The sequence below is a fragment of the Petromyzon marinus genome, chromosome 43 (genome assembly GCF_048934315.1).
Source record: "Petromyzon marinus isolate PM22_M1 ecotype Great Lakes invasive population chromosome 43, UKy_Petmar_22M1.pri1.0, whole genome shotgun sequence".
Taxonomy (NCBI): domain Eukaryota; kingdom Metazoa; phylum Chordata; class Hyperoartia; order Petromyzontiformes; family Petromyzontidae; genus Petromyzon; species Petromyzon marinus.
In genome coordinates, this window is record NC_133709.1 from 3,625,551 (window position 1) to 3,653,287 (window position 27,737).

At 52.5% G+C, this 27,737-nt stretch overlaps 1 protein-coding gene across 2 annotated transcripts; it reads right to left on the reverse strand.

Moving 5' to 3' along the window:
- Positions 1-272: 272 nt before the first annotated feature.
- On the reverse strand, positions 273-27,737 carry LOC116951517 (voltage-dependent calcium channel gamma-3 subunit). 2 transcript variants are annotated; one of them, XM_032970202.2, is made up of 3 exons: positions 27,445-27,737; positions 12,849-12,935; positions 273-11,866 (listed from the first exon to the last, which is right to left on the reverse strand). In XM_032970202.2, exons 1-3 carry the CDS (start codon positions 27,668-27,670, stop codon positions 11,166-11,168), a joined length of 1,014 nt encoding a protein of 337 aa, XP_032826093.2. In that variant the 5' UTR covers positions 27,671-27,737; the 3' UTR covers positions 273-11,165. The 2 variants fall into 2 exon arrangements, with proteins under 2 accessions (XP_032826093.2, XP_075929818.1); XM_076073703.1 differs by lacking the exon at positions 27,445-27,737 and adding an exon at positions 24,365-25,063.

Here is a 27,737-nt window from a genome sequence, read left to right on the forward strand (position 1 = left end):
GGTAGGTGAGTGAGGTGGACAGGTAGGTGAGTGAGTTGGGCAGGTAGGTGAGTGAGGTAGGCAGGTAGGTGAGTGAGGTGGGCAGGTAGGTGAGTGAGGTGGGCAGGTAGGTGAGTGAGTTGGGCAGGTAGGTGAGTGAGGTAGGCAGGTAGGTGAGTGAGTTGGGCAGGTAGGTGAGTGAGTTAGGCAGGTAGGTGAGTGAGCTTGCGACAGTCCCGTGGGTGAGTCATCCGAGTACCTCTCCACCAAACACAGAATGCAAAGAGCCACGGTGGAATTTCACAACAGCAAATTCATTACATATTACACCATCATATATTATAATAATTCACACTCATACAAATGTGTATAGCAATAGCCCTCTATAACGGTTATGACCTGCGCCGTTAATGTAACGATTGTACACGTAAGAATATGAATAACAATATTAGCTGTAGTAGTGATAGTAATAATTATAATCGTAATCGATAATATTGGTAATAATTCTCGTAAACATTAGTCATGGGTTTCGTGGTGTGGATGTCCGTGCACGCGCGACCACGACCGTCGATCGCACGCGCAGAGATGCCACCGCAAGACGCCGACGGCGGGCTCCCCTCCAGGCAGACGGGCGGCACAGAAGCATCGCTCGCTGGCTCAAGCGCCTCGTGGGCAGGCGGACGCGCTGATGTAATAACGAACGTAGCAGGTTTTATAAATGATATGAATGCCCAAGTGATTGGGTGGCCGCTTTGTTGAGCTATCGCTTCTGAAAAAGTTAATAGGCAAAGCGTGGCTTTGCCCGGTAGGATGGTGATGGTTTAGCGTTTACCTTTCATGTACTTTGCATTACGGTCGTGCTTTTGTAACTGTGTGTTGTTGTAAACGTTCTTACATATGTGAAAAAGGGCTTCGTAGCTCATCGGATTCCTCCTGCAGCGGACATTCTGATTCTGACTCCGGTGCTAACAAAAGTGACGTCACGCGACATCCCCCACCTCCCCCCGCCCACGTGACTCCACTTCGATGGCGAGAAGGGGCGTGACGGCCGATGACGTCAACTCGCGTGACGTCACAACCTCGGATGAAATCCCAAAGGAAAAGCGAGGATCGTCCCGAAATTTCGCACCCCAGGCCAGATTTTTTTTCGGAGAAACTTTGGGGTTTTTTTCGTGTTAATGGTCTGAAGATTGAGAACACCCATCCCCTCCCAGTTTGAAGCTTCGCCAGTGGGAATTGTAAATAGATATGCAGATTAAACCGCAATCTCGTATCACGTCGAGATTTATGGTTTGGATGTTGACCACTTTCGCTCGTAAGCCAGCAACTACACGTCTGAAGTTCGACAGCGATTCAAGTCTCGTGCCAATTACAATATATTATTCGGAATATAAGACGCACTTGTCCTCCTGTATTTGGAAGCAAACGTTGGGGAGGGTGGGGGGTGCGTCTTATAATCCGGTAGCCGTGTGTGTGCGGCCTTTCATAGGTTGCTACTCGTTAACAGCACTTGCCCCAACAGTCTGCTAAGGCTATACGGGAAGGGGGGGGGGTCTTTTGTCTTTGTGTCCGAGACCGGATTAGTGTTACCTGATTGACTCAGGCCATGAGTCTTCGGGTGCGTCTTTTCAGAGCGTCCAATAATCCAGGGAATACGGAATCGGGGAACCAATTATTTTGCCTCCCGTCGAGTGCGGATCCTATCGCCGATAGAAAGCGCGCCGGCCAGTTACCAATAATCTTATTTTTCGTAGTTTTAGAAAGTAACGCATGACGTTGCTATTCCGCTACCGATTGTGACTTTAAAGTTTTTTTTTAAATCATGAACGAAGCTTGAAACTCAGCAACAAGGTAAGAGTTGTGCTTGGTTATTTTCCTTTTGCTTTAATCTTCATCTCTGTTGCAGCCAGGGCTCAATTTCATCTGGAACAATCCGGAACAATCCGGAACAACCCAGAACAATCCATGAACAATCCGGAAAGCTGTTCCGGGAATTGCTCCGGGAATTACTTACTTACTTCAGCGTTGGTATACGGTGCTTTTTCTGGAAGTTTTTGCTGTTTTTTGCTGTTTTTTTCCTGGATTTTTCTGTTTGCGCATAGTCACTTTAAAATGTTTTCTTGTTCATGTTTTTTGTTTGTTGCGGTTGCACCCGATTCAAGAGCCGAATGGCTCACAGGGCTATACCTAATAAATGAAACTGAAATTGAGAACTTCGGCACCCTGCCCACGCCCACCCACCATTATTTATCCTCACCATATTTTAGTTTTTAGTCCTCATAATGATTTTAGGAATGCCGGGCGCAATGCTGGAGGAGGATTGTTATGGAGAGGCGTATGTTGGCACGCTAGTGGTAGTGCCTTACGCCGACAATCGCTTTTACTCCAAGCCAGCCGCTAAAGCAGCGTTCCGGAAAAAAAGTTGAGTTTAGAAATTAAGCCTCGGCTCTAACATTTGGTGACTCTCGGTGCTGAAGCATCATCAACAACATCATCATCATCAACAACAAAATAAATAAAGTTTTCAGTAAACACGCCCGGGGACACGTGGGACATGACGAGTTGACCACCGACTGCGCGTCATTTGCCGATGCCGCAACAAACAAAAAACACAGACGAAGCGATGGATTTGGTCACGAGTGGCCGGTCAACCAATGGGAGCGCGAATCTCCTTTAGCCCTAACCCCCGACTGGAAGGCTGTGGCACTCCCTGGGGGCCACCCCCCATGCCCCCTCCCTCCCCCCGTAAGCGTTGGCAGATGGCGCAGAGACGCTGAGTCTCGGTGGGAATCCCCGGGCGAATATGCGGAGATTCCCCCCAATGGAAGGCTTTCTTCCTCGCTGATCCCTCAGCCTCGGCACCGAACCTCCGACCGGGATTCTGAAATTCTGAACTCTGGCCTCTCCATATTCTTAGCTCTTTCGGTAAAGTCACGTTGAAGGGAAACAATAAAATAATAAAATGTATATAAAACAATAAAAAAATTCTCACGACGTTTCGACCATAACACAAACGGTCGTCATTATTGTGTTTTTTTATTGTTTTATATATATTTTATTATTTTATTGTTTCCCTTTAACGTGACTTTACCGAAAGAGCTAAGAATATGAATTACTGCAGTCACGAAAGCTTTAAATCAAAATTTATGGCCTCTCCCTCACCCTGGCCTCTCTCCCTCACCCTGGCCTCTCACTCACCCTGGTCTCTCACCCTGGCCTCTCCCTCACCCTGGTCTCACCCTGGCCTCTCTCACTCACCCTGGCCTCTCAGCCATAACCCGAACAAACCCTCATCCTTAACCCGAATGCAAACCCTAAGCATAACCCCCCCCCCCCCAACCCATTTTTAACATTCACCATAACCTTAGCCCTACTCCTAATCTTATCCAATCTTCTAAACCTCGCCCTAACCCAGTCGCTAGCCCTAACCCTAAACATTAACCAAATGTTAGACCTAGCCTGAACGCTAGCCCTAACCTAACCCTAACGCTAACCCTAAACATTGACCCAATATTAGACCTAGCCTGAACGCTAGCCCTAACCCTAACCCTAAACATTGACCCAATGTTAGACCTAGCCTGAACGCTAGCCCTAACCCTAACGCTAACCCTAAACATTGACCCAATGTTAGACCTATCCTGAACGCTAGCCCTAACGCTAACGCTAACCCTAAACATTGTCCCAATGTCAGACCTATCCTGAACGCTAGCCCTAACGCTAACGCTAGCCCTAAACATTGTCCCAATGTTAGACCTATCCTGAACGCTAGCCCTAACGCTAACGCTAGCCCTAAACATTGTCCCAATGTTAGACCTATCCTGAACGCTAGCCCTAACGCTAGCCCTGACCATTGTCCAAATGTTAGACCTATCCTGAACGCTAGCCCTAACGCTAGCCCTAAACATTGTCCCAATGTTAGACCGAGCCTGAACGCTAGCCCTGACCATTGTCCCAATGTTAGACCTAGCCTGAACGCTAGCCCTAACACTGAACGCTAAACCCTTACCCTATCCCCAACCTAACCGTAACCCTTGTGCCCAGCCCTCCTCGCCCTCGTGCTGTCTCTCAGCCTCACCCTGACCCAGGTCACTCTTTTGCAAAAACGCGACTCCACCCTTGGCCTCTTGACTACTCAGCCGGGGTGACTTAGCCACAGCATCAACCGCGGTCGATCCACTGCTGAATGAAACGGCCTGCCGCCTCCTAACGATCCTGGCGGATGGCTTTCATGATTTCATCCGTCGGCCACCGGCGCGCTCGCTCATTGCGTCGCCCGGCGCCGCCTCGCCACCAGCACGACAGTCTCCCCGGGTCGCGTTCCGTTTCGTCGTCGTCACCGAACAACGTGCGGTTCGCCATCGACGTGAAGGGCATCGACACGTGGGAGAGATGTTAGGGTCTAACCATACCTCTGCCATAATCATCACCGTCATCACCGTCATCATCATCATCACCATCGTCATCATCACCACCGTCATCATCAACGTCATCATCAACGTCATCATCATCATCATCACCATCGTCATCACCACCGTCATCATCACCGTCGTCATCATCACTGTCATCATCGTCATCATCATCATCACCGTCATCATCATCATCACTGTCAACATCACCGTCGCCGTCGTTACCATGACCGCGACACTGATATTCGATCTGGTGAAATGTAAACAAACCCAAATAAATACAACACATTTGGCAAATCGCGCCGCGTGTGCACGTGTGTGTGTGGCTTTAAAAGTAAACGTTTAAAACGGGCGACGTTTTGGGCGATGGCCCTTTTCTCCACGGCAAATGGCCCTTTCGTCGTGACACAAGAAGGGGCATTTCCCGAAACGTCGATCGTTGTGTGTTTTACCCTATGAGGGCGAGGTGAACTGTACGCTGTTGGGATTGTAAATCAACAACCAACAGCACCAGCAGCTCGAGGAAGAACCAGGACGAGTCAAAGCGATTTATACTCCAGCGAGCGTTCAGCCAGTGGTCGACTCCTCTTTACAGCCCTGAGCCGGTCGTCAACTGTCCACATTCCTATGACGGGTACGAGTCCATCCATCGGGAAATAACTGGTGACTTCCCGACCAAGCGGTGCTCGTTTTATCCCCCCCCCCCGAAGCGATGATGGGCTGAGTCAACAACTCACCGCCCAACCAGGGATTTGAGCTCGAATGCGTCCGATTGGGAGCCGATCGCTCAACCGCCGAGTCACCTGGCCGGTTAAAAGCAGCAGCAGCAACAACAACAGCAACCTGCAACAGCAACAAACAATGTATAAACTTACATTTCCCAACATTTCAAGGTGACATCTTTGTTGTGTTTTCGCAACTTGCAGTGACGATCATAACGCAGCTCCGACAAATGACAGAAGAATTTAAAACCTTGCAGCGAGGTGCACCGTCAAACCCGCTTCGGCCCGCAAGTGGTGGGGGGGGGGGGGGTAGGTACGATCGTGTGCCCCGGTGTTGGCCGAGAGCCTCACTCAGTCAACAAAAAACGGCTCGCATTGACCTGGCCCCGACGGCGTGAATGAGTCTCTCGTCCGCTTTGGAAGAGATGGATTCAGTGGAGGCAAGGGAAGGAGTTGGAGGAGGAAGTGGGTGGTGGAGGCGAAATCGATCTCGGTTCTGTCCCTTTCAGCAAAGACGCCACACAACGAGAACCCCAAGCACGGCCTCTTCCCTGTTGCAGCTACGCTCCCTTTGACTGGCTCTTTCGAATTATAAGACGCACTTGCCCCTCCACTGTAAAGCAACCACTGACAATGCGAGGCGCGTCGTGCCCTCCGGAGCCGTCTGGCAACCCAATCCGGAAGTGTCGGTAATACTTGGCTCGGACACGTGACCTGAATTGTGACGTCACTCGCGCGTCACGACGACTCTCCGGCCGTGGAACGCGTCTGCGTGTTTGTGCGGTGGGGTTTTTGTTGTTGTTGTTGTTGTTGTTTCTGCTGCTGCGTTTCAAACGAATGGAGCGTTAGCGCGCCCGCGAGCCCGGAAGACGCCGTCGAAGGCTCCGCAGCTACGAGCGATCATCGCGACGACGACGACGATGGGTCCCGCACGGCATTGTGGGAGCGAGGAGCAGGAGGAAGAGAGGCAGGGTTGGTTGGTGGGGACGGGAGAAGATGAGGAATCCTTTCAGCAGCAACAGGCTCGTCGATAATCGAACGGTTGAAATCGACTTCAATGTTTTCATTTGGTTTCACTGAGAGGCTTCGTCACGATCTCGATGCTCGCTTTGGAGAGTCGTTTGCAACCGGCTAACGGCTTGCTGATGAGCGATCGTGCCGGTTCAAGGCAAAGATTGGGGAGGAGGGGGGCGCGGGGGGGGGGGGGGTGTGGGTGGGATGTTCCTTTACCCAGGATGCCGTGCGGTCTGAGTTTTATTTCACCTTTTAGCCGGGTCCACGCACGAGCGATCGATCGGTCCACGCAACAAAAACATCTCTCTCGAAAATCGCCTGAGACGGCTTTGCTCAACGCCTGAGCAACTGGTTGCACAGCAAGGGCGTGGCTGGGGGAGGGGGTAACGTTCGTGGCCACGCCCTCTACAACATAGCTCCGCCCCTTGACCCGTTAGCTCCACCCCCCCCCCACCCATCCACCCACTCACCCACACTAGCAAATGTGGTGTTGAAATGCTACAAATCGCAGTGCAGATCGACGTTCGAAAGTGTGCGGAGTCTGCCTCCTCGACTGTGAGCAACCGGTTACGCAACTCCTCGCAACCGGTTGCGGAGTCGTCAACATAAAAGCGGTTCGGTTGCATGCAACCAATCCTGCGCAACCGATCGGATCCTAAACGCCCATGCATTGCAAAAAGGTCAACACATTGCTCGATAACATTGTCGCCTTATAAAGGGGGAAAGAAAATGAACATTGAATCGGCGAAGTTTCTGACAATGACCCTTCTCGTGCATGTGCTATGAAGGGCCACTGCCCGAAACGTCGCCTGTGATATTTTTTCTCCTTTTAAGGCCACAACCTGATCGAGGAACGTATTGAAGTGTTTTTTCCCCCCATGAACCGTGCCTGTGCACCGCCTCCAACGCAGCAGCGGTAGCAGCAACATGACCAAATAATTTCGCTTACACTTGGGCAAGCCGCCACCGAGGAGACATCCGCGGAAGTTCCATCGCGATGTTCGCGATTGGGCAGCTCCCGCAGATTTCCACACAGCGGTGAAGCTATTTTGACAAGTGGCGAGTGGTGGGGGTGGTGGTGGGGGTTTATTTATGACGCGACTCGACAGCGCACGGGCGTGGACCCCCGCCCATCAATGCGGCGATTCGAGCGACGTTTAAACAAGTGACTCCTCTACTTACGAACGCTCGACTTACGAACTTTCAGAGATACGAACAAACCTGTACCCTAACGTCAAGTTGCCTGTTCGGACCGAGTGTCGTTAAGTTCAACAGCCGCGCAATAGACGGCGGTGGTGGCACCTACATCTGCGGAACGTGAAGAACCAGTGGCGTCTACATCTACGGGAGATTATACAACTTTTAAAGCCATTCCACATATTTCGTGTACACGCCGTACAACGTGTTTGGATTCGACGGGAGTAAAGTTGGACTTACGAACAGACCTCTGGAACCTAACTCGTTCGTAAGTAGAGGGGTCCCGGAATGTTGTTATAACGTTGTGCGGTCTACGTGCCATCTCCTCAACATGTGGAATCGACGGGTGTGAAAGTTGGACTTACGAAACAAATCGACTTACGAACAGTCCTCTGGAACCTAACTCGTTCGTAAGTAGCGGAGCCCCTGTACCTGCGGGGGAGGTGTTGTTTTCCTTGTTTTATTTTTTTGTAAATCGACGGCCTCTTTGCTTCCGAACGGAACCGCGTTCAGAACCACAAACTGTAAACGTAAGCGCTGAACACGTCAGCCACGCGGCGCGTGTAAGTCGACCGACCGCGCGCCACAACATCGATGGATAACTGAGCCGGCAACTCTACTACAAGTCCACGTGGTAAATCGGCGTACATTAGGCCCGGCATTGTATGAGTCGACATGTATTTCAGAGAGGGGGTCGACGTACATCAAGGTCAACGTATGCTATAATTCGACGTATATTTGCCGACACGAGGTCGACGTCGAGACACGTTAAAGTCGTCGACATATATCATAGGTCGACATATATATTCAATTCGACGTATATTAAGTCTACTTATAATTCGACGCACATTGAGTCGACGTACGGTATTCTATAAGTCGACGTTAAGCTCGGTCGACATACAGATTATTAAGTCGGCACATTTCAGAAGCGTTCGAGACATTGTGTTTTCCTCTCTCTCTCTCTAACTCTCGAACTCGACACGCACCTCCTAAAAAGGTCGACGTACATTTTAAGTCGACACGCGGTGTGCCCACGTTAAGTACGGGCTATTTAGTAATAGACACATCGTAGTTAAACCGAAAGACGACAACGAAGGCCTACCGTTGATAACAACACGGATATATGGCTGTGGTTACAAGACACAGTGTAGAAATAACCGCACATTCTGTAAACACCACGTCACGAATCCTACGCGCACATTGTGCAAATGCGTCACAGGGTAGACATCCACGGAAGCTCCGTCTATGGCGGCGAGGGTGATGGTGATAGTGGAGGAGGGCGGTGGGGGGAGTTGTGGAGCTTCCGCGGATTTCTACGCAGCGTGAGGCTTTTTTTTGTGATACATGGCGATAGAGGCGAGTCGAGTTTATTTTTGACGCGACTCGACAGCGCTTGGAAAACGAAGAGCATCGGCCTATGGCTATGTCACAGACACACACACACACACGCGTGCGCACACACACACACACAGGAAGAGATACACACGCACAGAGGTATACTGTACATGCACACGTACACAAGCACATAGGCACACAGACAACACACACGTGCACACGCGCGCACGGGTGTACACACACGCACGGAGATATACGTGCACACGTACGTACACACATTCTTTACAAACACGCGCAGAGAGGTACACGTACACAGGTACACACGGAGATACACGTGCACACGCGCATATGCAGATACACACGTGGACAGAGAGACAGGTTTCGCGCGTACACAAAGACATGTACACAGCAACGCACACGCAGATGGAGAAGACGAATAACCCTTTGTATACTGCTGGATAAAGTGTTGTTAGCGAGCACCTGTTAAGGCCGGGACGGCGCTCGAATGGATGTCGTGGCCAACCCCACGCTCTGCCACCAGCGCGAATATTTTCACACCGCACCGGGACTCATTTGAAGGCCGAGCCGACCAAGCGGAAGCCCACGACCGGTTCAGATAATCGTCACCGGTGTTAGCCGTGAGCGGGAATCGGAAAACCCGGGCCGACGGGTTCGTAGCGCGGCGAAGCGCTAAAACCGTCACACCACCGCTGCCCAGGCAGACGTACACAGGTACACGCGCGCGCACACTCCAACCAGGGCCGTATTAAGGCATGGGGGCTTTAGGGGATGCAGCCGAAGGAGCCTCCGCGAGCTGGAGGACCTCCAGAGATTAAGTTAAAAAAAGTTATTTCACTTGTGAATGCTGAATTTTATTTGTTGTTGTTAGCCTTGTAAAAAATATTTTTTCTTTTTCTTTAACTTTGTTTTCCTTCTGACAATATTACAGGGGGCCTCACAGTACCCTGTAGCCCAGCGGCCTACACAATCTTAATCCGGCGTTGACTCCAACCACACATTTACGTGTCCCCCGGCCTTTCCTGTTGCTGTCCATGGTGCTGAGCCGAGCCAAGGCAGTCAGGGACGTCAGCCGCACGGAACGTTTTGTAATTTGACCGCTGTGCGGCAGCGGCGGTGGCGGTGGTGATTGTGTTGGCGGTGGTTGTGGTGGCGATGGTGGCGGTGGTGATTGGGGTGGCGGTGGTGGCGGTGGTGGATGTGGTGGCGGTGGTGGTTGTGGTGGCGGTGGTGGCGGTGGTGGTTGTGGTGGCGGTGGTGATTGTGGTGGTGGTGGTGGCGGTGGTGGTTGTGGTGGCGATGGTGGCGGTGGTAATTGTGGTGGCGGTGGTGGCGGTGGTGGTTGTGGTGGCGGTGGTGGTGGCGGTGGTGGTTTTGGTGGCGGTGGTGGTTGTGGTGGCTATGGTGGAGGTGGTGATTGTGGTGGCGGTGGTAATTGTGGTGGCGGTGGTGGCGGTGGTGGTTGTTGTGGTGGCGGTGGTGGCGGTGGTGGTTGTTGTGGTGGCGGTGATGGTTGTGGTGGTGGCGATTGTGGTGGCGTTGGTGGCGGTAGTAATTGTGGTGGCGGTGGTGGCGGTGGTGATTGTGGTGGCGGTGTCATCACGTGGCCTGTGCCAGGGCTGAGCTTGGAGCGAAGTCGGGCGCAGAGGGCGAGGGATCATCGGTTGGAGACCGGGTAGGTTTGGAGGGCAGTTGGATTTTGGGATTGGCATAGTGTAAAGGATATAGTCAGGGGTAGGGTTAGGGATTGGGTTATAACTAGGGATATGGGTGACGTTATGGTCAGAGGAAGCTTTCATGGTTACAGATTCGGTTACAGGTAGTGTTAGGTCTAGGGATTAGAGTTTAGGGGTAGGCTATAGGTAATGGGGGTATGGCTAGGGTGTAATCCTTATTATGACTTCACTGCTGAAACCATTGTCACGCTGAGCTCCAATCGCACAGCGGATCATTTGTCTCTGGTCTTCGCTGTCGATGCGGCGCCACGTGACAGCCACTGACGCCCGCCAAAGGGCAACGGGTGGAGAGTCTCGCGGAGGGCAACACGCGCACTCACTCAGCAGCGGTGGGCCAAGGGCAGCCGAGAGGCGCGCGCGCGCACGCACGCACAGGCACGGCGCGCGCGAGGCTAAAGCACGGCGGGGCGGTGGCCCGGACAGACGCGCAGAGACGCAGGCCCCGCGAGTGGGAGACAAAACCCCCGGAGAGAGGCACAGAGACAGATTGCTCGGAAGAGGCAATCGACATTGAGACACCCACCCACACGCGCGCCCACGGGGACGAGACATTCGGGTGAGCGAGCTGGACAGACGGCCGGTGATTGCAGACGCGTGAACAGACTGTCGGGCACACAAAAAAAATTCGTGAACGGACAGCCGGACAGAGAGACAGACAGACAGACAAAGGGACAGACATTTGGTCGATTAAACAGACAGATGGGCAGACCGAGCAGAGAACACGCGGACGCACGCGCGCGCGGAGACACCGCCCAGTCTCACACGGGCGTCGTCCTCCTGTTCCCCGCCGTCCCAAACAGCGACTCTTTGAGCTCCAGCGGAAAGCAGCTGCCGGAGCCAAACACGGCCCCGGTCGCGTCGCGTTCACAGTCGAAGCTGCCTCCGACGCCGCTCCCGGGCGTTTCGTGCGGCGGGGCCGCCGCCGCCGCCGCCGCCGCTGCCGCCGCGTCGCCCGTGAGCGTGTAGAGCGAGATGCCCCCCGGCAGCTTGGGCGCCGCGAAGGGCGGCAGCGCGAGCGCCGAGGCGGCGCTCGACGCGGACGAGCGCCGCCGCTGGCGGAAGCGGTGGCTGGGCAGGCGAGCCAGGGCGGCGGCGCGCTTGGCGAGGAACGCCGGGCGGCTGGCGCTGCGCGCCTGGCGGAGGGTGTCCACGTAGGTGTGCACGATCAGCACGCCGATGGTCTCGGCGACGATGAAGGAGAGGGCGCCGAAGTAGAAGGACCAGCCGTACGAGTAGCTGCTCTTCTTGGGGTCGCCCTTGCCCGGGTCGCCCGAGTTGCTCGAGATGTAGACGATGATGCCGATGATGTTGGCGAGGCCCGCCGCCACGAACGAGATGCCCGCGCCCAGGATGAGGTTGTGCTTCGAGCGGTAGAACTCGCTGCCCGCCACGCATAGCCCGCCGCACAGAAGCAGCGTCACGCTCAGGATGGGGAAGGCGCTCGAGGAGCGCATCATGCCTGGGTCGGTGGGGGGGGGGGGGGGGGCGACACGGTGGGTGGTGTTGGTGCCCCGTGAGATGCGACGCTCACGGCAAACGAGCTGAGCGCCCGAAGGCTAAAACACAACAGCAAGCTGGCACAGTAGGGGGCACAGGTGGTGCATCGGCCAGTCGTCTCAGTCAGTCGACCCATGGTACCTGCTGGGTCTGTCCCGTGACCTCCTGCCAGCGGGCGTTCGACACTTCACGTGGCCTAAAAGTGCACATAGCCTGGCACGAGCGCCGTGGTCATGTCACTGCCACTTAGTGGCGAATGGCGGTTGTTGTTGTTGTTGTTAGACGGAACATATGGGCTCAGGAATGGAGGACTCGCGTGTGCAGTGCCGCTCGGTTTAAATAGCCCAGCGTCCCAAAATGCCTAACGTCAGATCCCGTCCCAACCATTCCGATGCCCGGCTGTAGGTTTCTGCTTTTCTTTTTTATAGCCTCGGGGATCTCCTGATGGCAGCTGTCCCTGTGCGGCCCAGGGTGAAGTAAGCGTCGGCCTGCAAGTGGGCATTCGTCTGTCAGTCGGGGGACGATGGTATTGGTTATTCCAAATCGATGAAACAATTCGTTCGTGAGCAAATTTCAAAATTGGCAAATGTAAACATCATTCTCAACGCGGAGGGAAACCAAAAAGGTAAGTGCGCTTTGGGGGGCAGGACGCATCGTGGAGAGAATTAATGATGGCTCCTGTTCAAGAATAGCGATGGGAGGGGCTGCTGCCAAGCTTTGGAACACATCCTGCGAGCACCTCCGCCGAGGATATGGATCAACAGCATTGGCTCGTGTGCCGGTGCTCGGTGGAATTGATTCCATGACAGGATGGTGAGTGATGGCGACGGTTTTGGGAAGGCTCTCTTCCAGCAGTGGATTGATCATGGCTCGAGATGATGATGATGCTGCTGATGATGGACCTGTGGCGAGCGGTATGCGGGAGCGAGCGTGCGTGGCCTTACGCAGGAGGTACTCGGCCATGTCCTTATTGTCGTAGTCGTTCTCCTCCGGGAAGTGATCAATCTTCCTGCACACGCCCACGTTCGAACCTGCATAACCGCCACCACCAGCAGCAGCATCATCATTACCATGCAAGTCATCATCATGAGTATCCTATTCATCATCACAGTCATAATCATCATCAACATCTAATTCATCATCATGATCTACATCCAATTCATCGTCATCAACCACGTCATCATCGTCATCATCCAAGTCATCAAAGTCAGCATCATCATCATCATCATCGTCGTTATGATACGAGTTATCATCATTGTTAAAGTTATTCAAGTACTAAAATAACGCTGCCCTAAAAATAATATACTGTACATTATATAAAATGGACGATGTTTCGGGTAATAACCCTTTTCATAGCCAAAAGATGTAAATAGATTATAACAACAACAAACACACGTGGACCCGTAGAGTATTACTCTCTATCTCCTTCATATGCCAATACAAGAATACATTTTTATTATTCTAAATAGAAAATGTACGAATGTGTTGCATTGTTTATGTGGAGGGGACAGATAATGTGAAGGTGTATACTGTCTGCTCATTTATTTATTTTTAAAACAATAATTATTATTGTCATTTACATTTGTGAAAGTGGCGCATTTCATCCGTAGATCGCAACGCGATGGAGCGCAGCAAATAAAGAGAAGCTTCAGGGTACACGGCCAGAACCAGGCATGCGGGGGGCTGGGGGGGGGGTAAAAACCAATTTAAAGAGGTGAGTTGTACAAGACAAGACTTCAGTCGCTCTCACGACTCCGATGTGGCTTATTGACAATGGCAACGCGTCCCAAAGTCTGGGAGCTACGCAGTGGCAAAAGCCCGATCGCCGTTTTTTTTTGTATTTGAAACAGATGTTAAACGCCTTGAGTGAAGGCCCTCTATATATATAAAACGCAAGATAAGGATCAGGAAGACAGCTTTGATCTTGGAGTACTTAGAAGAATGCGATTCGAATATGTCAGGAACGTCGTTGGAGTATATTTTGCTACTTATCATCCGCAATGATTATGCTGCGTTATCTATTACTCTCTAGATCGTTATCATCATCATCATCTATTGTCAGTCATAGATTCCGCAGTTGGCATGTATTCCTCGTCGCCGCGTGGATTTTTTTTCCGGTTCTTCCCGTTTTGCCCTCCACATGCAGAGTCAACATCACGCGTTTGGAGTATTCGGCCGATATATATTTCCACACGATGGTCAGCCACTTCGTTGAGCTATCATTTGCGTGATAGCCAGGTCGCTTTTGAAAAAAAAATAACTCCATAGCTCATTGGGGCCTTTACCTAGAAAAATAAAAAAGCAATCACGCCGTCCGCGTGTCCACATTTGGCATCGCCGCCCGCGAGTGCCGTTCAGCACCCGGGACAGCGCCTCGCGCCGTTGGCTGCTGATGGGAGCGAATTCGCATGCGACATTTGGATCCCTCGAGAGGGTGACGTCACCAGCTATTACTATTTAAACGACTTTTTTATTTTACCAGGTAAGGCCCACTGAGCTATATTGCAAAAAAAATTTCAGAAGACAGCTGGCTATCACAAATGATAGCTCAACGAAGTGGCTTATCGTGTGGCCATTTCTCGCAGCCAAATACTCCAAAAAGCGTGACGTTGATTCTAAATGTGGAGGGGAAAACCGGAGGACCAGGAGAACACGCAAACTCCAAATATACAGCAGCAGGCGTCTGGGTCGAGATCCAACCCACGACCTCCTGTATACCAGGCGAGATAGTTAACATCTCGCCAGCGTGGGACCTCTCTCGCCCAGTGCAGAGAAACGGCACCAAAGGGTTAAACATTTTAATTTGAAGTCATGAGGGTCGTTAGGCTCAATGTCATTGATGCCATCACGCCTCGCCACCGCTTCCTTCCTTCTGCACGATCGCTCACAGTGGGGTTTCAAAAGTGCACAACTTGACCTCCAGGATCTGCTCGTTTGCAGTGTCGCCGTCGCGACCTTCACCTGGCCTCAACTCTTCCGACTACAATGGGCACGTCCTTGAAGGGCCGATCTTACAGTCTCGTCGCCGCACAGGGCCTTCGTAGGTCAGCGGTTCTCAGTTCGTGTGGTCCGTGCCACCCAGAAGTCACGTCAAAGCCTTTCAGGGGAGGTGGGGGGGGGGGGGTGAGGTTGAGGGGGCGGCGGTGGGATGGCTGCGGCATGGACACCGTGCAGGAGAGGTGTCAAATGTTTGCGGGCAACGACAGTGCCGACGTTGCAGTCACGAAGCACGGGAATGCACAACACGAGTACAATGCCTCGACAACATCGCGCTCAGCGGAGGCGTCTACTGCGGCCTTAGACAACAGCGGTGGGGGCTGGGGGAAGGAGGGAGGGGGTGGGGGGCTTGGGTACTAGTTTTATTGATTTGGGCTGGGGGGGGGGGCGCTATACCACACAATTAAAGAACCACACTGGCTTAGCTCTTCCCCCTCGGCCCCCTCGGATCTCGGGTTGCCACTTCCACTGCCCGTCTCGGTAACCCGCACCGCCCCATCCCGCACGCGCCTGCCAACCGGTCCCGTCCCGAATCCAACAAACCATCGCAAGCATTTTCCGTAACCCCTCCAAGTTTGTTGAGCCTTTAAGAATAGTTGTTTTACCCTTCATGGCAATAGAACAGGAGGTGTTAAGATGTTAAAAACACCAAACTCAAACCTTTTGCAAGGAATTATGTCTGCATTAACCACACGTACTTGTGGTGAACATGGGGGGGAGGGGGGAGGGGGGATTGGCCAAATATTCACGTGGAATAAAAATCAGGCTTGAGATGAAGTGAGGCTTTCTTGGGTTAATAAAAATAATAGTAGTAGATATCATCATCATCTGTGCGATACTGGTATTGTTTTAAGGGAAGCCTGCTTCACACCGAGCTTATCCGACATAACAGAGACTCAAGGCAACTCGTCAATGACACTGCCCTATAAAAGGGGATATAAATAAAACGTGTGTAATAGGCGACGTTTCGGGCAGTGACCCTTTCTTCATGGGCCATAGGTCTTTCTCTCGGTGGCCGAGTGTTTGGCCCATGAGGCAGGACCATTTTCCGAAACGTCGCCTGTAATATGTACACATGTTATATTCGTACTGAGAGTGAAGAGTATTTGGGGTAGAGGTCGCCCTTATGGTAGGGGGGTAGGGGTGGCGGGGTGTTTGGAGGGGGTGGGTGGAGGTTGTGGGGTGATGTTGTGCATCACCGAAACAAATAACATAACCCTAAAACTCCAACCTCCTCCCGACCTTTAACCTTCACCAACACTCCCTCCCCACCCCCACCACCACCACCAACCCCTCCATCCTTCTTCAACACCACGGTCCCCCTCCCCCACCCACCGCCCATCTCTCGATCCCCGCGGGATCCCAGAACCGGTCCAGACCGCATCCGCGAGGCACACAAAGCGGCGTCACGAGCACGAGAACAAGCGCGCGGGTCACGTGACGGAGGACCAGCATGCAGAAGCACGCATTGCGTGTGTGAGTGTGTGTGATTGTGAGTGCGTGTGTGAGTGTGTGTGAATGTGTGTGAGTGTGTGTGGGTGTGTGAGTGAGTGTGTGAGTGTGTGAGTGTGTGAGTGAGTGAGTGTGTGTGTCAGTGAGTGTGTGTGTGTGACTGCGTGTGTGCGTGTGTGTGTGACTGCGTCTGTGTGTGAGTGAGTGCGTGTGTGAGTGTGTGTGAGTGTGTGAACGTGTGTGTGTGAGTGTGTGAGTGTGTATGAGTGCGCGTGTGTGTGTGAGTGCGCGTGTGTGTGAGTGCGTGTGTGGGGAGCGGTGAATAGCGGTGAGCGCGCTGTGCTCCGAACCTGTCGACCCGAGTTCGAATTCCCTCTCACGGGCAACACCCAGTGACGATTATCTGAACCGGTCCTGTAGCTCCCCTAGGTCGACTCAGCCTCAAATGAGTACCTGGTGCGGTGTGTGAACATCGTCATTGGGAAGACAAAGGCGACCGGGCGTAGTGTTTGCCACCCACCCCCTCGTGTGCCGTGCCGACCTTCACAGGGTTGCTATTCGTTAACAGCACTTGCCCCAACAGTCTGTCAAGGCTATACGGGGGATCTTTGTCTTTTTGTTTTATCATGGACAGGGGTCGACAACCAAAAATGACCCGCCCTTACTGGACATCTGTGAAAATAAAAGGAGCTGTCTAGCTCACCGGATTCTGATTTTGAAACAAGAAGAGCCAATGCTATGTTTTCGAATTCGGTATTCAAGAGTCGCATACGAATCTTCACCAATAACGTTCACGAAGCAGTACCCGCAAAGGTCATGGGCCAGACAGATTCTCGCGCGCGATCACCGCTGTAATGAGGCCACCGACTCTCTTTGTGTTGTTTCCGCGCTTACACAACAACAACAATAAAATCAGCGACAACAACGACGACGACAACAACAACAAGCCCACGTTTCTTCCAAAAGGACGTTCGGCCAAGGTCAAAGTTGTTGTTCTATTGATGCCCGAGCGTGCGTCCGTTGTTTGTTGTTTATATTTACCATATATAGAATATAACACAGAACTAGTGCGGAATTATCTTGGCCACTGCGACGCAACGTGCGGTTTGTACGCAGCAGTTGGGCAAGTTGGCACGAATATGTATTGCAATTAAATCATGACTATTACTTTGCGGGCAAGGTTTCAAGGTCGTGTGGTTGACCTTGAGGGCTTGTCAGCCTTTGAGCGGAGAGTGATTTAATATTCCCGGCGATTTGGCTTTCTGTGTAAATTGTCAAATGGATTCATCTTTTCGACGGATGCAGCTATTGCCGAGTATTACACTGATAGATGAGCGTGAGCTACAGTATTGTAGACTGTATGTACCCAGCTTATAGACTGCATGTGCTTCCGATGAGCACGGTTGGCTACGTAAAGAAATTCAACATGCACACCTACCGCTTATAGACTGCGTGTGTCCTATATAGACCGCATGTTGTTTTTACAGGCTGTATTATTATATAGACTGTAGGCACTCCGTAGACTACAGTATTCTAGACTCTTTGTAGACCGCATGTGCCCTTTATAAACATCGTACCCTCTGTAAACTGTACCCTTTCTGGACTGTATGGATACCCTAGGGCGCGTTATCTTTACAGCCTGTGTGTACCGTTCACAGACTGCAGATACTCGATAGCCTGGGTCTACTTTGTGCTCGGTGGTGCACTGTGGGGGGCTCTTCTCGGCAGGCTCGCTGATGATTCCCGATGCGAACGAAGACCCCATTCAGCAAGGGCACTCTGCCCTCCCCTCTGGCAGGTCCTCGCGTTGCCGACGATCTCCAAGCTAGAGGCGAAACGCCGTCACCCGCCGATTTCCCCCCACCGTGCTTCTTCCTACGCGCACCAAATTCGTTTCAACGTCCGTCCGTCCGTCCGCCTGCCTGCCTGCCTGTCGGCTTGCGAGATTACATTACCGTGTCACTCATCTTATCTGCCCGTAGACATTAACGGGCTGTCGCGGTGGGCTCGGGATGTAAGGAATTAGTAGGGTAAGTATGGGGGCGATGTGGTGGGGGGGGGGGGGGGGGAGTGGTGGGGGGCTTCTCCCTCCCCTCCCCTCCCCTTCTCACTTGACGATGCCAGGCTATAATATCGTCAAGCCCCCCCCCCCTACCCACCCCGCACTGCGTTCAAGGCGATATGGCCACGTGGTATGGGTTCCTCCCTGGCCGCTCGCAGAGAACTGCGACTCTGAATCGTCGCCGCCGCCTCCACGTGGCTTCGGGGCCGTCCATAAATGACGTCACGCGATTTTTGACGATTTTTGACCCCCCCCCCACCTCCTTCGTTACACGGCGTCACAAAAAGTCAGACCCCCCCCCCCTCAAATATGACGTCACAAAGCTCTGCCCTCCCCCCACAAAAATATAAAACATGCTTCAAATCGCTTTAAACTATTGTCATTGTAGTGCGTACTTAATGTGGCGCTGCACGCTGATGTAGGAGAAAACATTTATAAAAAAAAAGTCTCTTTAATTAGGTAGAACGTGTTGTCTATATTTATTTAAAGTTGCGCATTTTGATGTGACGTCACATTTCTCAAACCTCCCCCCCCCCCCACCATCGTCACGCATCGTCACAAATGTTTGACCCCCCCCCCCAGGTGTGTGACGTCATTTATGGAGGCCCCTTACATAGGGAGACACCCTGAACCCATACATCCATGGATGTCGCCGTGCACGGAAACAAATTGGGGTAGAGGTGGGAGAGTTGAAGATTATGATGAATCCGACAAACAGCGTGCAGGTTACGAACATTTCAGATGGATCCGGTGTGTGGCCCCTCCCCCCTAGTTTATATTTCGGATTGAAACGACATCCGGTAATGACGTCACAATAAAGTTCGTCCCTTCAGCGTTCCCCCCCCCCACCCCCCGCGAAATTGTGTCACGTGGTGTCACGGGGTGACGTCACTACTGTTAGCACGAATACATTTTAACGCGAGTGCAGAATGGACACAATTCCAAAATTCGAAATGGTAAAAAAAAATTGTTTTAACAGAAACTCACCCCTCTCACACCCCGCAGCCTCCACCGCTGCGTCCTCCACCTGATGTGGGTCCAGATTCTAATCAACAACTGATTATTATTATTATTATTGCTGTTTTACATTGCGGTGAATGTAGCGACCTCCAGCGGTTGCAGAGGCGATGTGAGCCCATTACATACGACTATTAATGAATAGAGAGAGAGGAAAAAAAGATAATCGATGTTTTATCCATCACAATTCGATGTGTGAGCTAGAAGACCCATAGTAATCGATTAATCGTTACGTCATAGCTATTACAATCGGTAGCCTGGGAGAGCCCATTACTGCATTCGCGATGGGGGGGGGGGGGCGCTGGCTGGAGGAGAAGAGGCGGGGGATGACTGCAAGTGGTCGAGTCTGTGCCATATATGGGCATGGGCGGAGCCAAAGTCTGCACAAACACCTGATTGGGTAAATCAATCCATGCTCGGCACCCAATAGCGTTACTGCTAGCGGGTTATTAGCACGTGCTTCTACTGTGAAGATGGGCCACTGTCTAAAATGTCGTCTATTTTGTATTTCTTTATAAGACTACAGTCTTGTTGATGAATGTGTTGAGTTGTATTTCTAGGAATGCTGCTAACTATCCGGATTATTAGACGCAGCTGCATTTCTTTTCAAGCAAAATGTTAGGGAGGAGCGGGTGCGTCTTATAATCCGGTAGATGTCCGTGCGTGTGTCAGACCGGATTTGTATCACTTTATTGAACTCAAGCACGTACACCAAGCTCTTAAGGCTAATGGTTACTCCGACTACACAATCCGCAAAGCTATCACTCCAACAATGAAGAAGGACCCTCTTGAGGAACCTTTCAAAACCATCACTTTACCCTACATTGCGGGGATCACAAAGAAGTTCTCCAAAATCTTGAATAAACACAAGATCCAGGTCCGATTCAACACATTACATAAAATCCGTGATCTGGTTCCGTCTGTAAAAGATGTGATTCCGGACATACAGTACCCTGGCGTCTACAAACTAAGTTGCCTCTGTGGTAGTAGTTATATTGCAGAAACCAAACGACATGTCTCAGACCGCATTCATGAACACAAAGCAGACCTAAAACACGGTAGGACCAACACCTCGGCCGTGGCAGATCATTGTTATAATTCAGTAGGCTCACATGACATTGACTTCTCCAAGACAGAGGTTTTTTGCAAGCCATCTGGCTACCATGAGAGATTCGTTCATGAGGCTATCCACATATACAAACACAGAGACAATTTCAACCGAGAAGATGGATTCTGGCTTAGCAATCATTTGAAGGATTTGATAAACCATTTCGGGTCTTAATTGAATGTTCACGCTTACGGTGGCTTTCAGACCGCATCCATTATTTTCGTCTCCCCCCTCCTCTTTTCCGAACATAGATGGACTCGTCCATCTGAACAAACTGTCAAATCGCTCTCCGTGGTGCTAACGTTAAGAAGATGATTGCTTGTGTTGCAGTCGAAACGTCGTGAGAATTTTATTGTTTTATATTTTTATTATTTTATTGTTTCCCTTCTACATGACTTTACCGAAAGAACCAAGAATAAAAATAAAAATAGTTTAAAAGTTTATATTTAAAAAAAAAAGTTGCCATAGCTTTATTGACACCAAACACAAATTTAGGGGTGCGTCTTCATTTTGATAGCGTCTTATAATCCGTAAAAAAACTTTATTTATCATTGATTGAAAATCGAGATCAATTATTTACTCAGCAAAGCCTCACTGAGTCTTAATACTACCTTCCTGGGGGGGGGGGGGGTTCTTGCTACACTAGGAGGAAATCTGAGCTATCAGTAATCAATGAATACGCCGCTACAGAATGAATGATAAATTATGTTAATTCACAAGGAAGCCAATCGGGGTCAAGGGGCGGTCTAATATGGGAGTGGGGGGCTTTTTCGATCGACAAATCGTCTCTTTATATCCAGAAATCACGTGACAGGAATCACTTTACCGATTTAAAAATGCGCACTCAAAATGTCACAGCTTGATCCATGCTTGATCCATGCTTGAACAGAGGCATGGGAAAATTAAATGGGTCGAATCCCGATTAATCGAGAACTGTAGAATCGTAAAAATAATACGTCGATTCCCGTTCCAGTATTCCTTATATGGGCAAAGCCACGCCCAATTACTCCATATATGGACCTAAAACATTCACAATATTTATCATTAATTCTGTGGCAGATTCATTTTATCCTGTTAAAGGGCAACATGGGTGGGGTGGGGCGTGGCTAAAACGCATGGCCACGCCCTCCATTACATTGCCCCGCCCCCTTTCTTATTAGCCCCACCCACTCGTGTCAGGATTGTAACCACCAATCGTAGTTATGTGCTTTGCAGAAGGGCGATTGCCCGGAACGTCGGCTGTTATATATTTTAGCGTTAGTTATTGTTTTGTATTCGTCGCTAATGTGTCACGTGGTGTTGAAATGCGTGGCAGCTGGTCGAGGAGCAGCTGATCCCAGAGACGTCCACGCAATGAGCGACTGTTCCATCGCTCAGGTGTGGACAAGGCCATTGGTGTAACGGTGAATCATTCACATTTTAATATTCATGAAATATATATTCTTAACGTGCCGACACACAAACACACCAATAATAAGTGAGCCACATACACGCACACAAAGGCAAAGACCCCCCCCCCGTATAGCCTTCACCAGACTGCTGGGGCAAGTGCTGTTAGCGGGCACCGATGAAGGCCGGAACGGCGCACGAGGGGGTGGGTGGCCAGCACCACGCCCGGCCGCCTTTGTCTCCCCAGCGTTGATGTTCACACACCACACCAGGTACTCATGTAATGCATACTCGACCTAGGAGGTTCAGGACCGGTTCAGATATTCGTCACTGATTTTGGCTGTCGGTGGGCATCAGCGTCAGACACACAATCCAATTCCCATAGCCTCCCACGTCACACACACAATCCAATTCCCCATAGCCTCCCACGTCAGACACACAATCCAATTCCCCATAGCCTCCCACGTCAGACACACAATCCAATTCCCCATAGCCTCCCACGTCAGACACACAAACCAATTCCCCATAGCCTCCCACGTCACACACACAATCCAATTCCCCATAGCCTCCCACGTCAGACACACAATCCAATTCCCCATAGCCTCCCACGTCAGACACACAATCCAATTCCCCATAGCCTCCCACGTCAGACACACAAACCAATTCCCCATAGCCTCCCACGTCACACACACAATCCAATTCCCCATAGCCTCCCACGTCAAACACACAATCCAATTCCCCATAGCCTCCCACGTCAGACACACAATCCAATTCCCCATAGCCTCCCACGTCAGACACACAAACCAATTCCCCATAGCCTCCCACGTCACACACACACACAATCCAATTCCCCATAGCCTCCCACGTCAGACACACAATCCAATTCCCCATAGCCTCCCACGTCAGACACACAATCCAATTCCCCATAGCCTCCCACGTCAGACACACAATCCAATTCCCCATAGCCTCCCACGTCAGACACACAAACCAATTCCCCATAGCCTCCCACGTCAGACACACAATCCAATTCCCCATAGCCTCCCACGTCAGACACACAATCCAATTCCCCATAGCCTCCCACGTCAGACACACAATCCAATTCCCCATAGCCTCCCACGTCAGACACACAAACCAATTCCCCATAGCCTCCCACGTCAGACACACAATCCAATTCCCCATAGCCTCCCACGTCAGACACACAAACCAATTCCCCATAGCCTCCCACGTCAGACACACAATCCAATTCCCCATAGCCTCCCACGTCAGACACACAATCCAATTCCCCATAGCCTCCCACGTCAGACACACAATCCAATTCCCCATAGCCTCCCACGTCAGACACACAATCCAATTCCCCATAGCCTCCCACGTCAGACACAAAATCCAATTCCCCATAGCCTCCCACGTCAGACACACAATCCAATTCCCCATAGCCTCCCACGTCAGACACACAAACCAATTCCCCATAGCCTCCCACGCTCACCTCCACCCTCACATATTCCCTCACACACATTCCCTCACACACACATTCCCTCACACACACACATTCCCTCACACACACACACATTCCCTCACACACATTCCCTCACATACACATTCCCTCACACACACACACACATTCCCTCACACACACACATTCCCTCACACACACACACATTCCCTCACACACACACACACATTCCCTCACCTCACACACACACATTCCCTTACACACACACATTCCCTTACACACACACATACCCTCACACACACATTCCCTCACCTCACACACACACACATTCCCTCACCTCACACACACACATTCCCTCACCTCACACACATACATTCCCTCACCTCACACACACACATTCCCTCACCTCACACACACACATTCCCTCACCTCACACACACACATTCCCTCACCTCACACACACACATTCCCTCACCTCACACACACACATTCCCTCACCTCACACACACACATTCCCTTACACACACACATTCCCTTACACACACACACATTCCCTTACACACACACATTCCCTTACACACACACATTCCCTTACACACACACATTCCCTTACACACACACATTCCCTTACACACACACATTCCCTTACACACACATTCCCTTACACACACACATTCCCTTACACACACACATTCCCTTACACACACACATTCCCTTACACACACACATTCCCTTACACACACACATTCCCTTACACACACACATTCCCTTACACACACACATTCCCTCACACACACATTCCCTCACACATACACACATTCCCTCACACACACACATTCCCTCACACACACATTCCCTCACCTCACACACACACATTCCCTCACACACACATTCCCTCACACACACACACACACCTATACCTTCACCACCCTCACCACCACCACCATCACCCCAATCTCCCTGTCTCTCTCACTCGTCTTCTCACCCTCCAGGCAGCAGGTCATCCAGAGCCCCAAACGTCCTCACCTGCACCCTCAACCATCCCATCCTCTCTCACACACACACACACCTCTACCCTCACCACCACCATCACCCCAATCTCCCTGTCTCTCTCACTCGTCTCCTCACCCTCCAAGCAGCAGGTCATCCAGAGCCCCAAACCTCCTCACCTGCACCCTCACCCATCCCATCCTCTCTCTCACACACACACACACACCTCTACCCTCACCACCACCATCACCCCAATCTCCCTGTCTCTCTCACTCGTCTCCTCACCCTCCAGGCAGCAGATCCTCCAGAACCCCAAACCTCCTCACCTGCACGCTCACCCATCCCATCCTCTCTCACACACACACACACCTCTACCCTCACCACCACCATCACCCCAATCTCCCCGTCTCTCTCACTCGTCTCCTCACCCTCCAAGCAGCAGGTCATCCAGAGCCCCAAACCTCCTCACCTGCACCCTCTCCCATCCTCTCTCACACACACACACACACACCTCTACCCTCACCACCACCATCACCCCAATCTCCCTGTCTCTCTCACTCGTCTCCTCACCCTCCAAGCAGCAGATCCTCCAGAGCCCCAAACCTCCTCACCTGCACCCTCACCCATCCCATCCTCTCTCACACACACACACACCTCTACCCTCACCACCCTCACCATCACTCCAATCTCCCTGTCTCTCTCACTCGTCTCCTCACCCTCCAGGCAGCAGGTCCTCCAGAGCCCCAAACCTCCTCACCTGCACCCTCACCCATCCCATCTTCTCTCACACACACACACACCTCTACCCTCACCACCACCACCACCATCACCCCAATCTCCCTGTCTCTCTCACTCGTCTCCTCACCCTCCAAGCAGCAGATCCTCCAGAGCCCCAAACCTCCTCACCTGCACCCTCACCCATCCCATCCTCTCTCTCACACACACACACACCTCTACCCTCACCACCCTCACCACCCTCACCATCACCCCAATCTCCCCGTCTCTCTCACTCGTCTCCTCACCCTCCAGGCAGCAGGTCATCCAGAGCCCCAAACCTCCTCACCTGCACCCTCACCCATCCCATCCTCTCTCTCACACACACACACACCTCTACCCTCACCACCATCACCCCAATCTCCCTGTCTCTCTCACTCGTCTCCTCACCCTCCAGGCAGCAGGTCATCCAGAGCCCCAAACCTCCTCACCTGCACCTTCACCCATCCCATCCTCTCTCACACACACACACACACCTCTACCCTCACCACCATCACCCCAATCTCCCCGTCTCTCTCACTCGTCTCCTCACCCTCCAGGCAGCAGGTCCTCCAGAGCCCCAAACCTCCTCACCTGCACCCTCACCCATCCCATCCTCTCTCTCACACACACACACATCTACCCTCACCACCATCACCCCAATCTCCCTGTCTCTCTCACTCGTCTCTTCACCCTCCAAGCAGCAGGTCATCCAGAGCCCCAAACCTCCTCACCTGCACCCTCACCCATCCCATCCTCTCTCACACACACACACACCTCTACCCTCACCACCCTCACCATCACCCCAATCTCCCCGTCTCTCTCACTCGTCTCCTCACCCTCCAGGCAGCAGGTCCTCCAGAGCCCCAAACCTCCTCACCTGCACCCTCACCCATCCCATCCTCTCTCTCTCACACACACACCTCTACCCTCACCATCACCCCAATCTCCCCGTCTCTCCCACTCGTCTCCTCACCCTCCAGGCAGCAGGTCATCCAGAACCCCAAACCTCCTCACCTGCACCCTCACCCATCCCATCCTCTCACACACACACACACACACCTCTACCCTCACCACCACCACCCCAATCTCCCTGTCTCTCCCACTCGTCTCCTCACCCTCCAGGCAGCAGGTCCTCCAGAGCCCCAAACCTCCTCACCTGCACCCTCACCCATCCCATCCTCTCTCTCACACACACACACACCTCTACCCTCACCACCCTCACCATCACCCCAATCTCCCCGTCTCTCCCACTCGTCTCCTCACCCTCCAAGCAGCAGGTCATCCAGAGCCCCAAACCTCCTCACCTGCACCCTCACCCATCCCATCCTCTCTCTCACACACACACCTCTACCCTCACCACCATCACCCCAATCTCCCCGTCTCTCCCACTCGTCTCCTCACCCTCCAAGCAGCAGGTCATCCAGAGCCCCAAACCTCCTCACCTGCACCCTCACCCATCCCATCCTCTCTCACACACACACACACCTCTACCCTCACCACCACCCTCACCCCAATCTCCCCGTCTCTCCCACTCGTCTCCTCACCCTCCAGGCAGCAGGTCCTCCAGAGCCCCAAACCTCCTCACCTGCACCCTCACCCATCCCATCCTCTCTCTCTCACAGACACACACACCTATACCCTCACCACCCTCACCACCCTCACCACCACCATCACCCCAATCTCCCCGTCTCTCCCACTCGTCTCCTCACCCTCCAGGCAGCAGGTCCTCCAGAGCCCCAAACCTCCTCACCTGCACCCTCACCCATCCCATCCTCTCTCTCACACACACACACACACCTCTACCCTCACCACCATCACCTCAATCTCCCCGTCTCTCCCACTCGTCTCCTCACCCTCCAGGCAGCAGGTCCTCCAGAACCCCAAACCTCCTCACCTGCACCCTCACCCATCCCATCCTCTCTCTCACACACACACACACACACCTCTACCCTCACCACCCTCACCACCCTCACCACCATCACCCCAATCTCCCCGTCTCTCCCACTCGTCTCCTCACCCTCCAGGCAGCAGGTCCTCCAGAGCCCCAAACCTCCTCACCTGCACCCTCACCCATTCCATCCTCTCACACACACACACACACCTCTACCCTCACCCTCACCACCACCCCAATCTCCCTGTCTCTCCCACTCGTCTCCTCACCCTCCAGGCAGCAGGTCATCCAGAGCCCCAAACCTCCTCACCTGCACCCTCACCCATCCCATCCTCTCTCACAGACACACACACACACCTATACCCTCACCACCCTCACCACCCTCACCATCACCCCAATCTCCCTGTCTCTCCCACTCGTCTCCTCACCCTCCAGGCAGCAGGTCCTCCACAGGCCCGAGTGGGTGCGCACTTCCTCGGCCCGGCGCGCCGCCGTCTCGTTGTCGTCGTGGGGTCGCGAGCGGCAGGTGCCCCGCGCGTACAGCCAGTAGTCCGTGCCCACAGCGATGGTCATGAGGCTGAAGGCCGTGAAGGCTCCCACGGTGGTGAGCGTCCCGCGCACGCCTCGCTCGCACGGGCTGCCCATGCTGCCCATGATGCATTCCCACAGCCGCCGCCGCTGCTGCCCTTTGCACCTCGCCGGGCCGCCGCTGCTGCCCTCC

What these genes read in the sequence shown, in the direction of transcription:
- LOC116951517 (XM_032970202.2), bottom strand. Translation starts at nt 27,670, where the DNA reads ATGGGCAGCATGGGCAGCCCGTGCGAGCGAGGCGTGCGCGGGACGCTC. An exon ending in GAGGACCTGCTGCCTGGAGG is followed by an intron (nt 12,936 to 27,444) that starts GTGAGGAGACGA and finishes GCGGTTATGCAG; the next exon opens with GTTCGAACGTGGGCGTGTGC. An exon ending in CATGGCCGAGTACCTCCTGC is followed by an intron (nt 11,867 to 12,848) that starts GTAAGGCCACGC and finishes CCACCGACCCAG; the next exon opens with GCATGATGCGCTCCTCGAGC.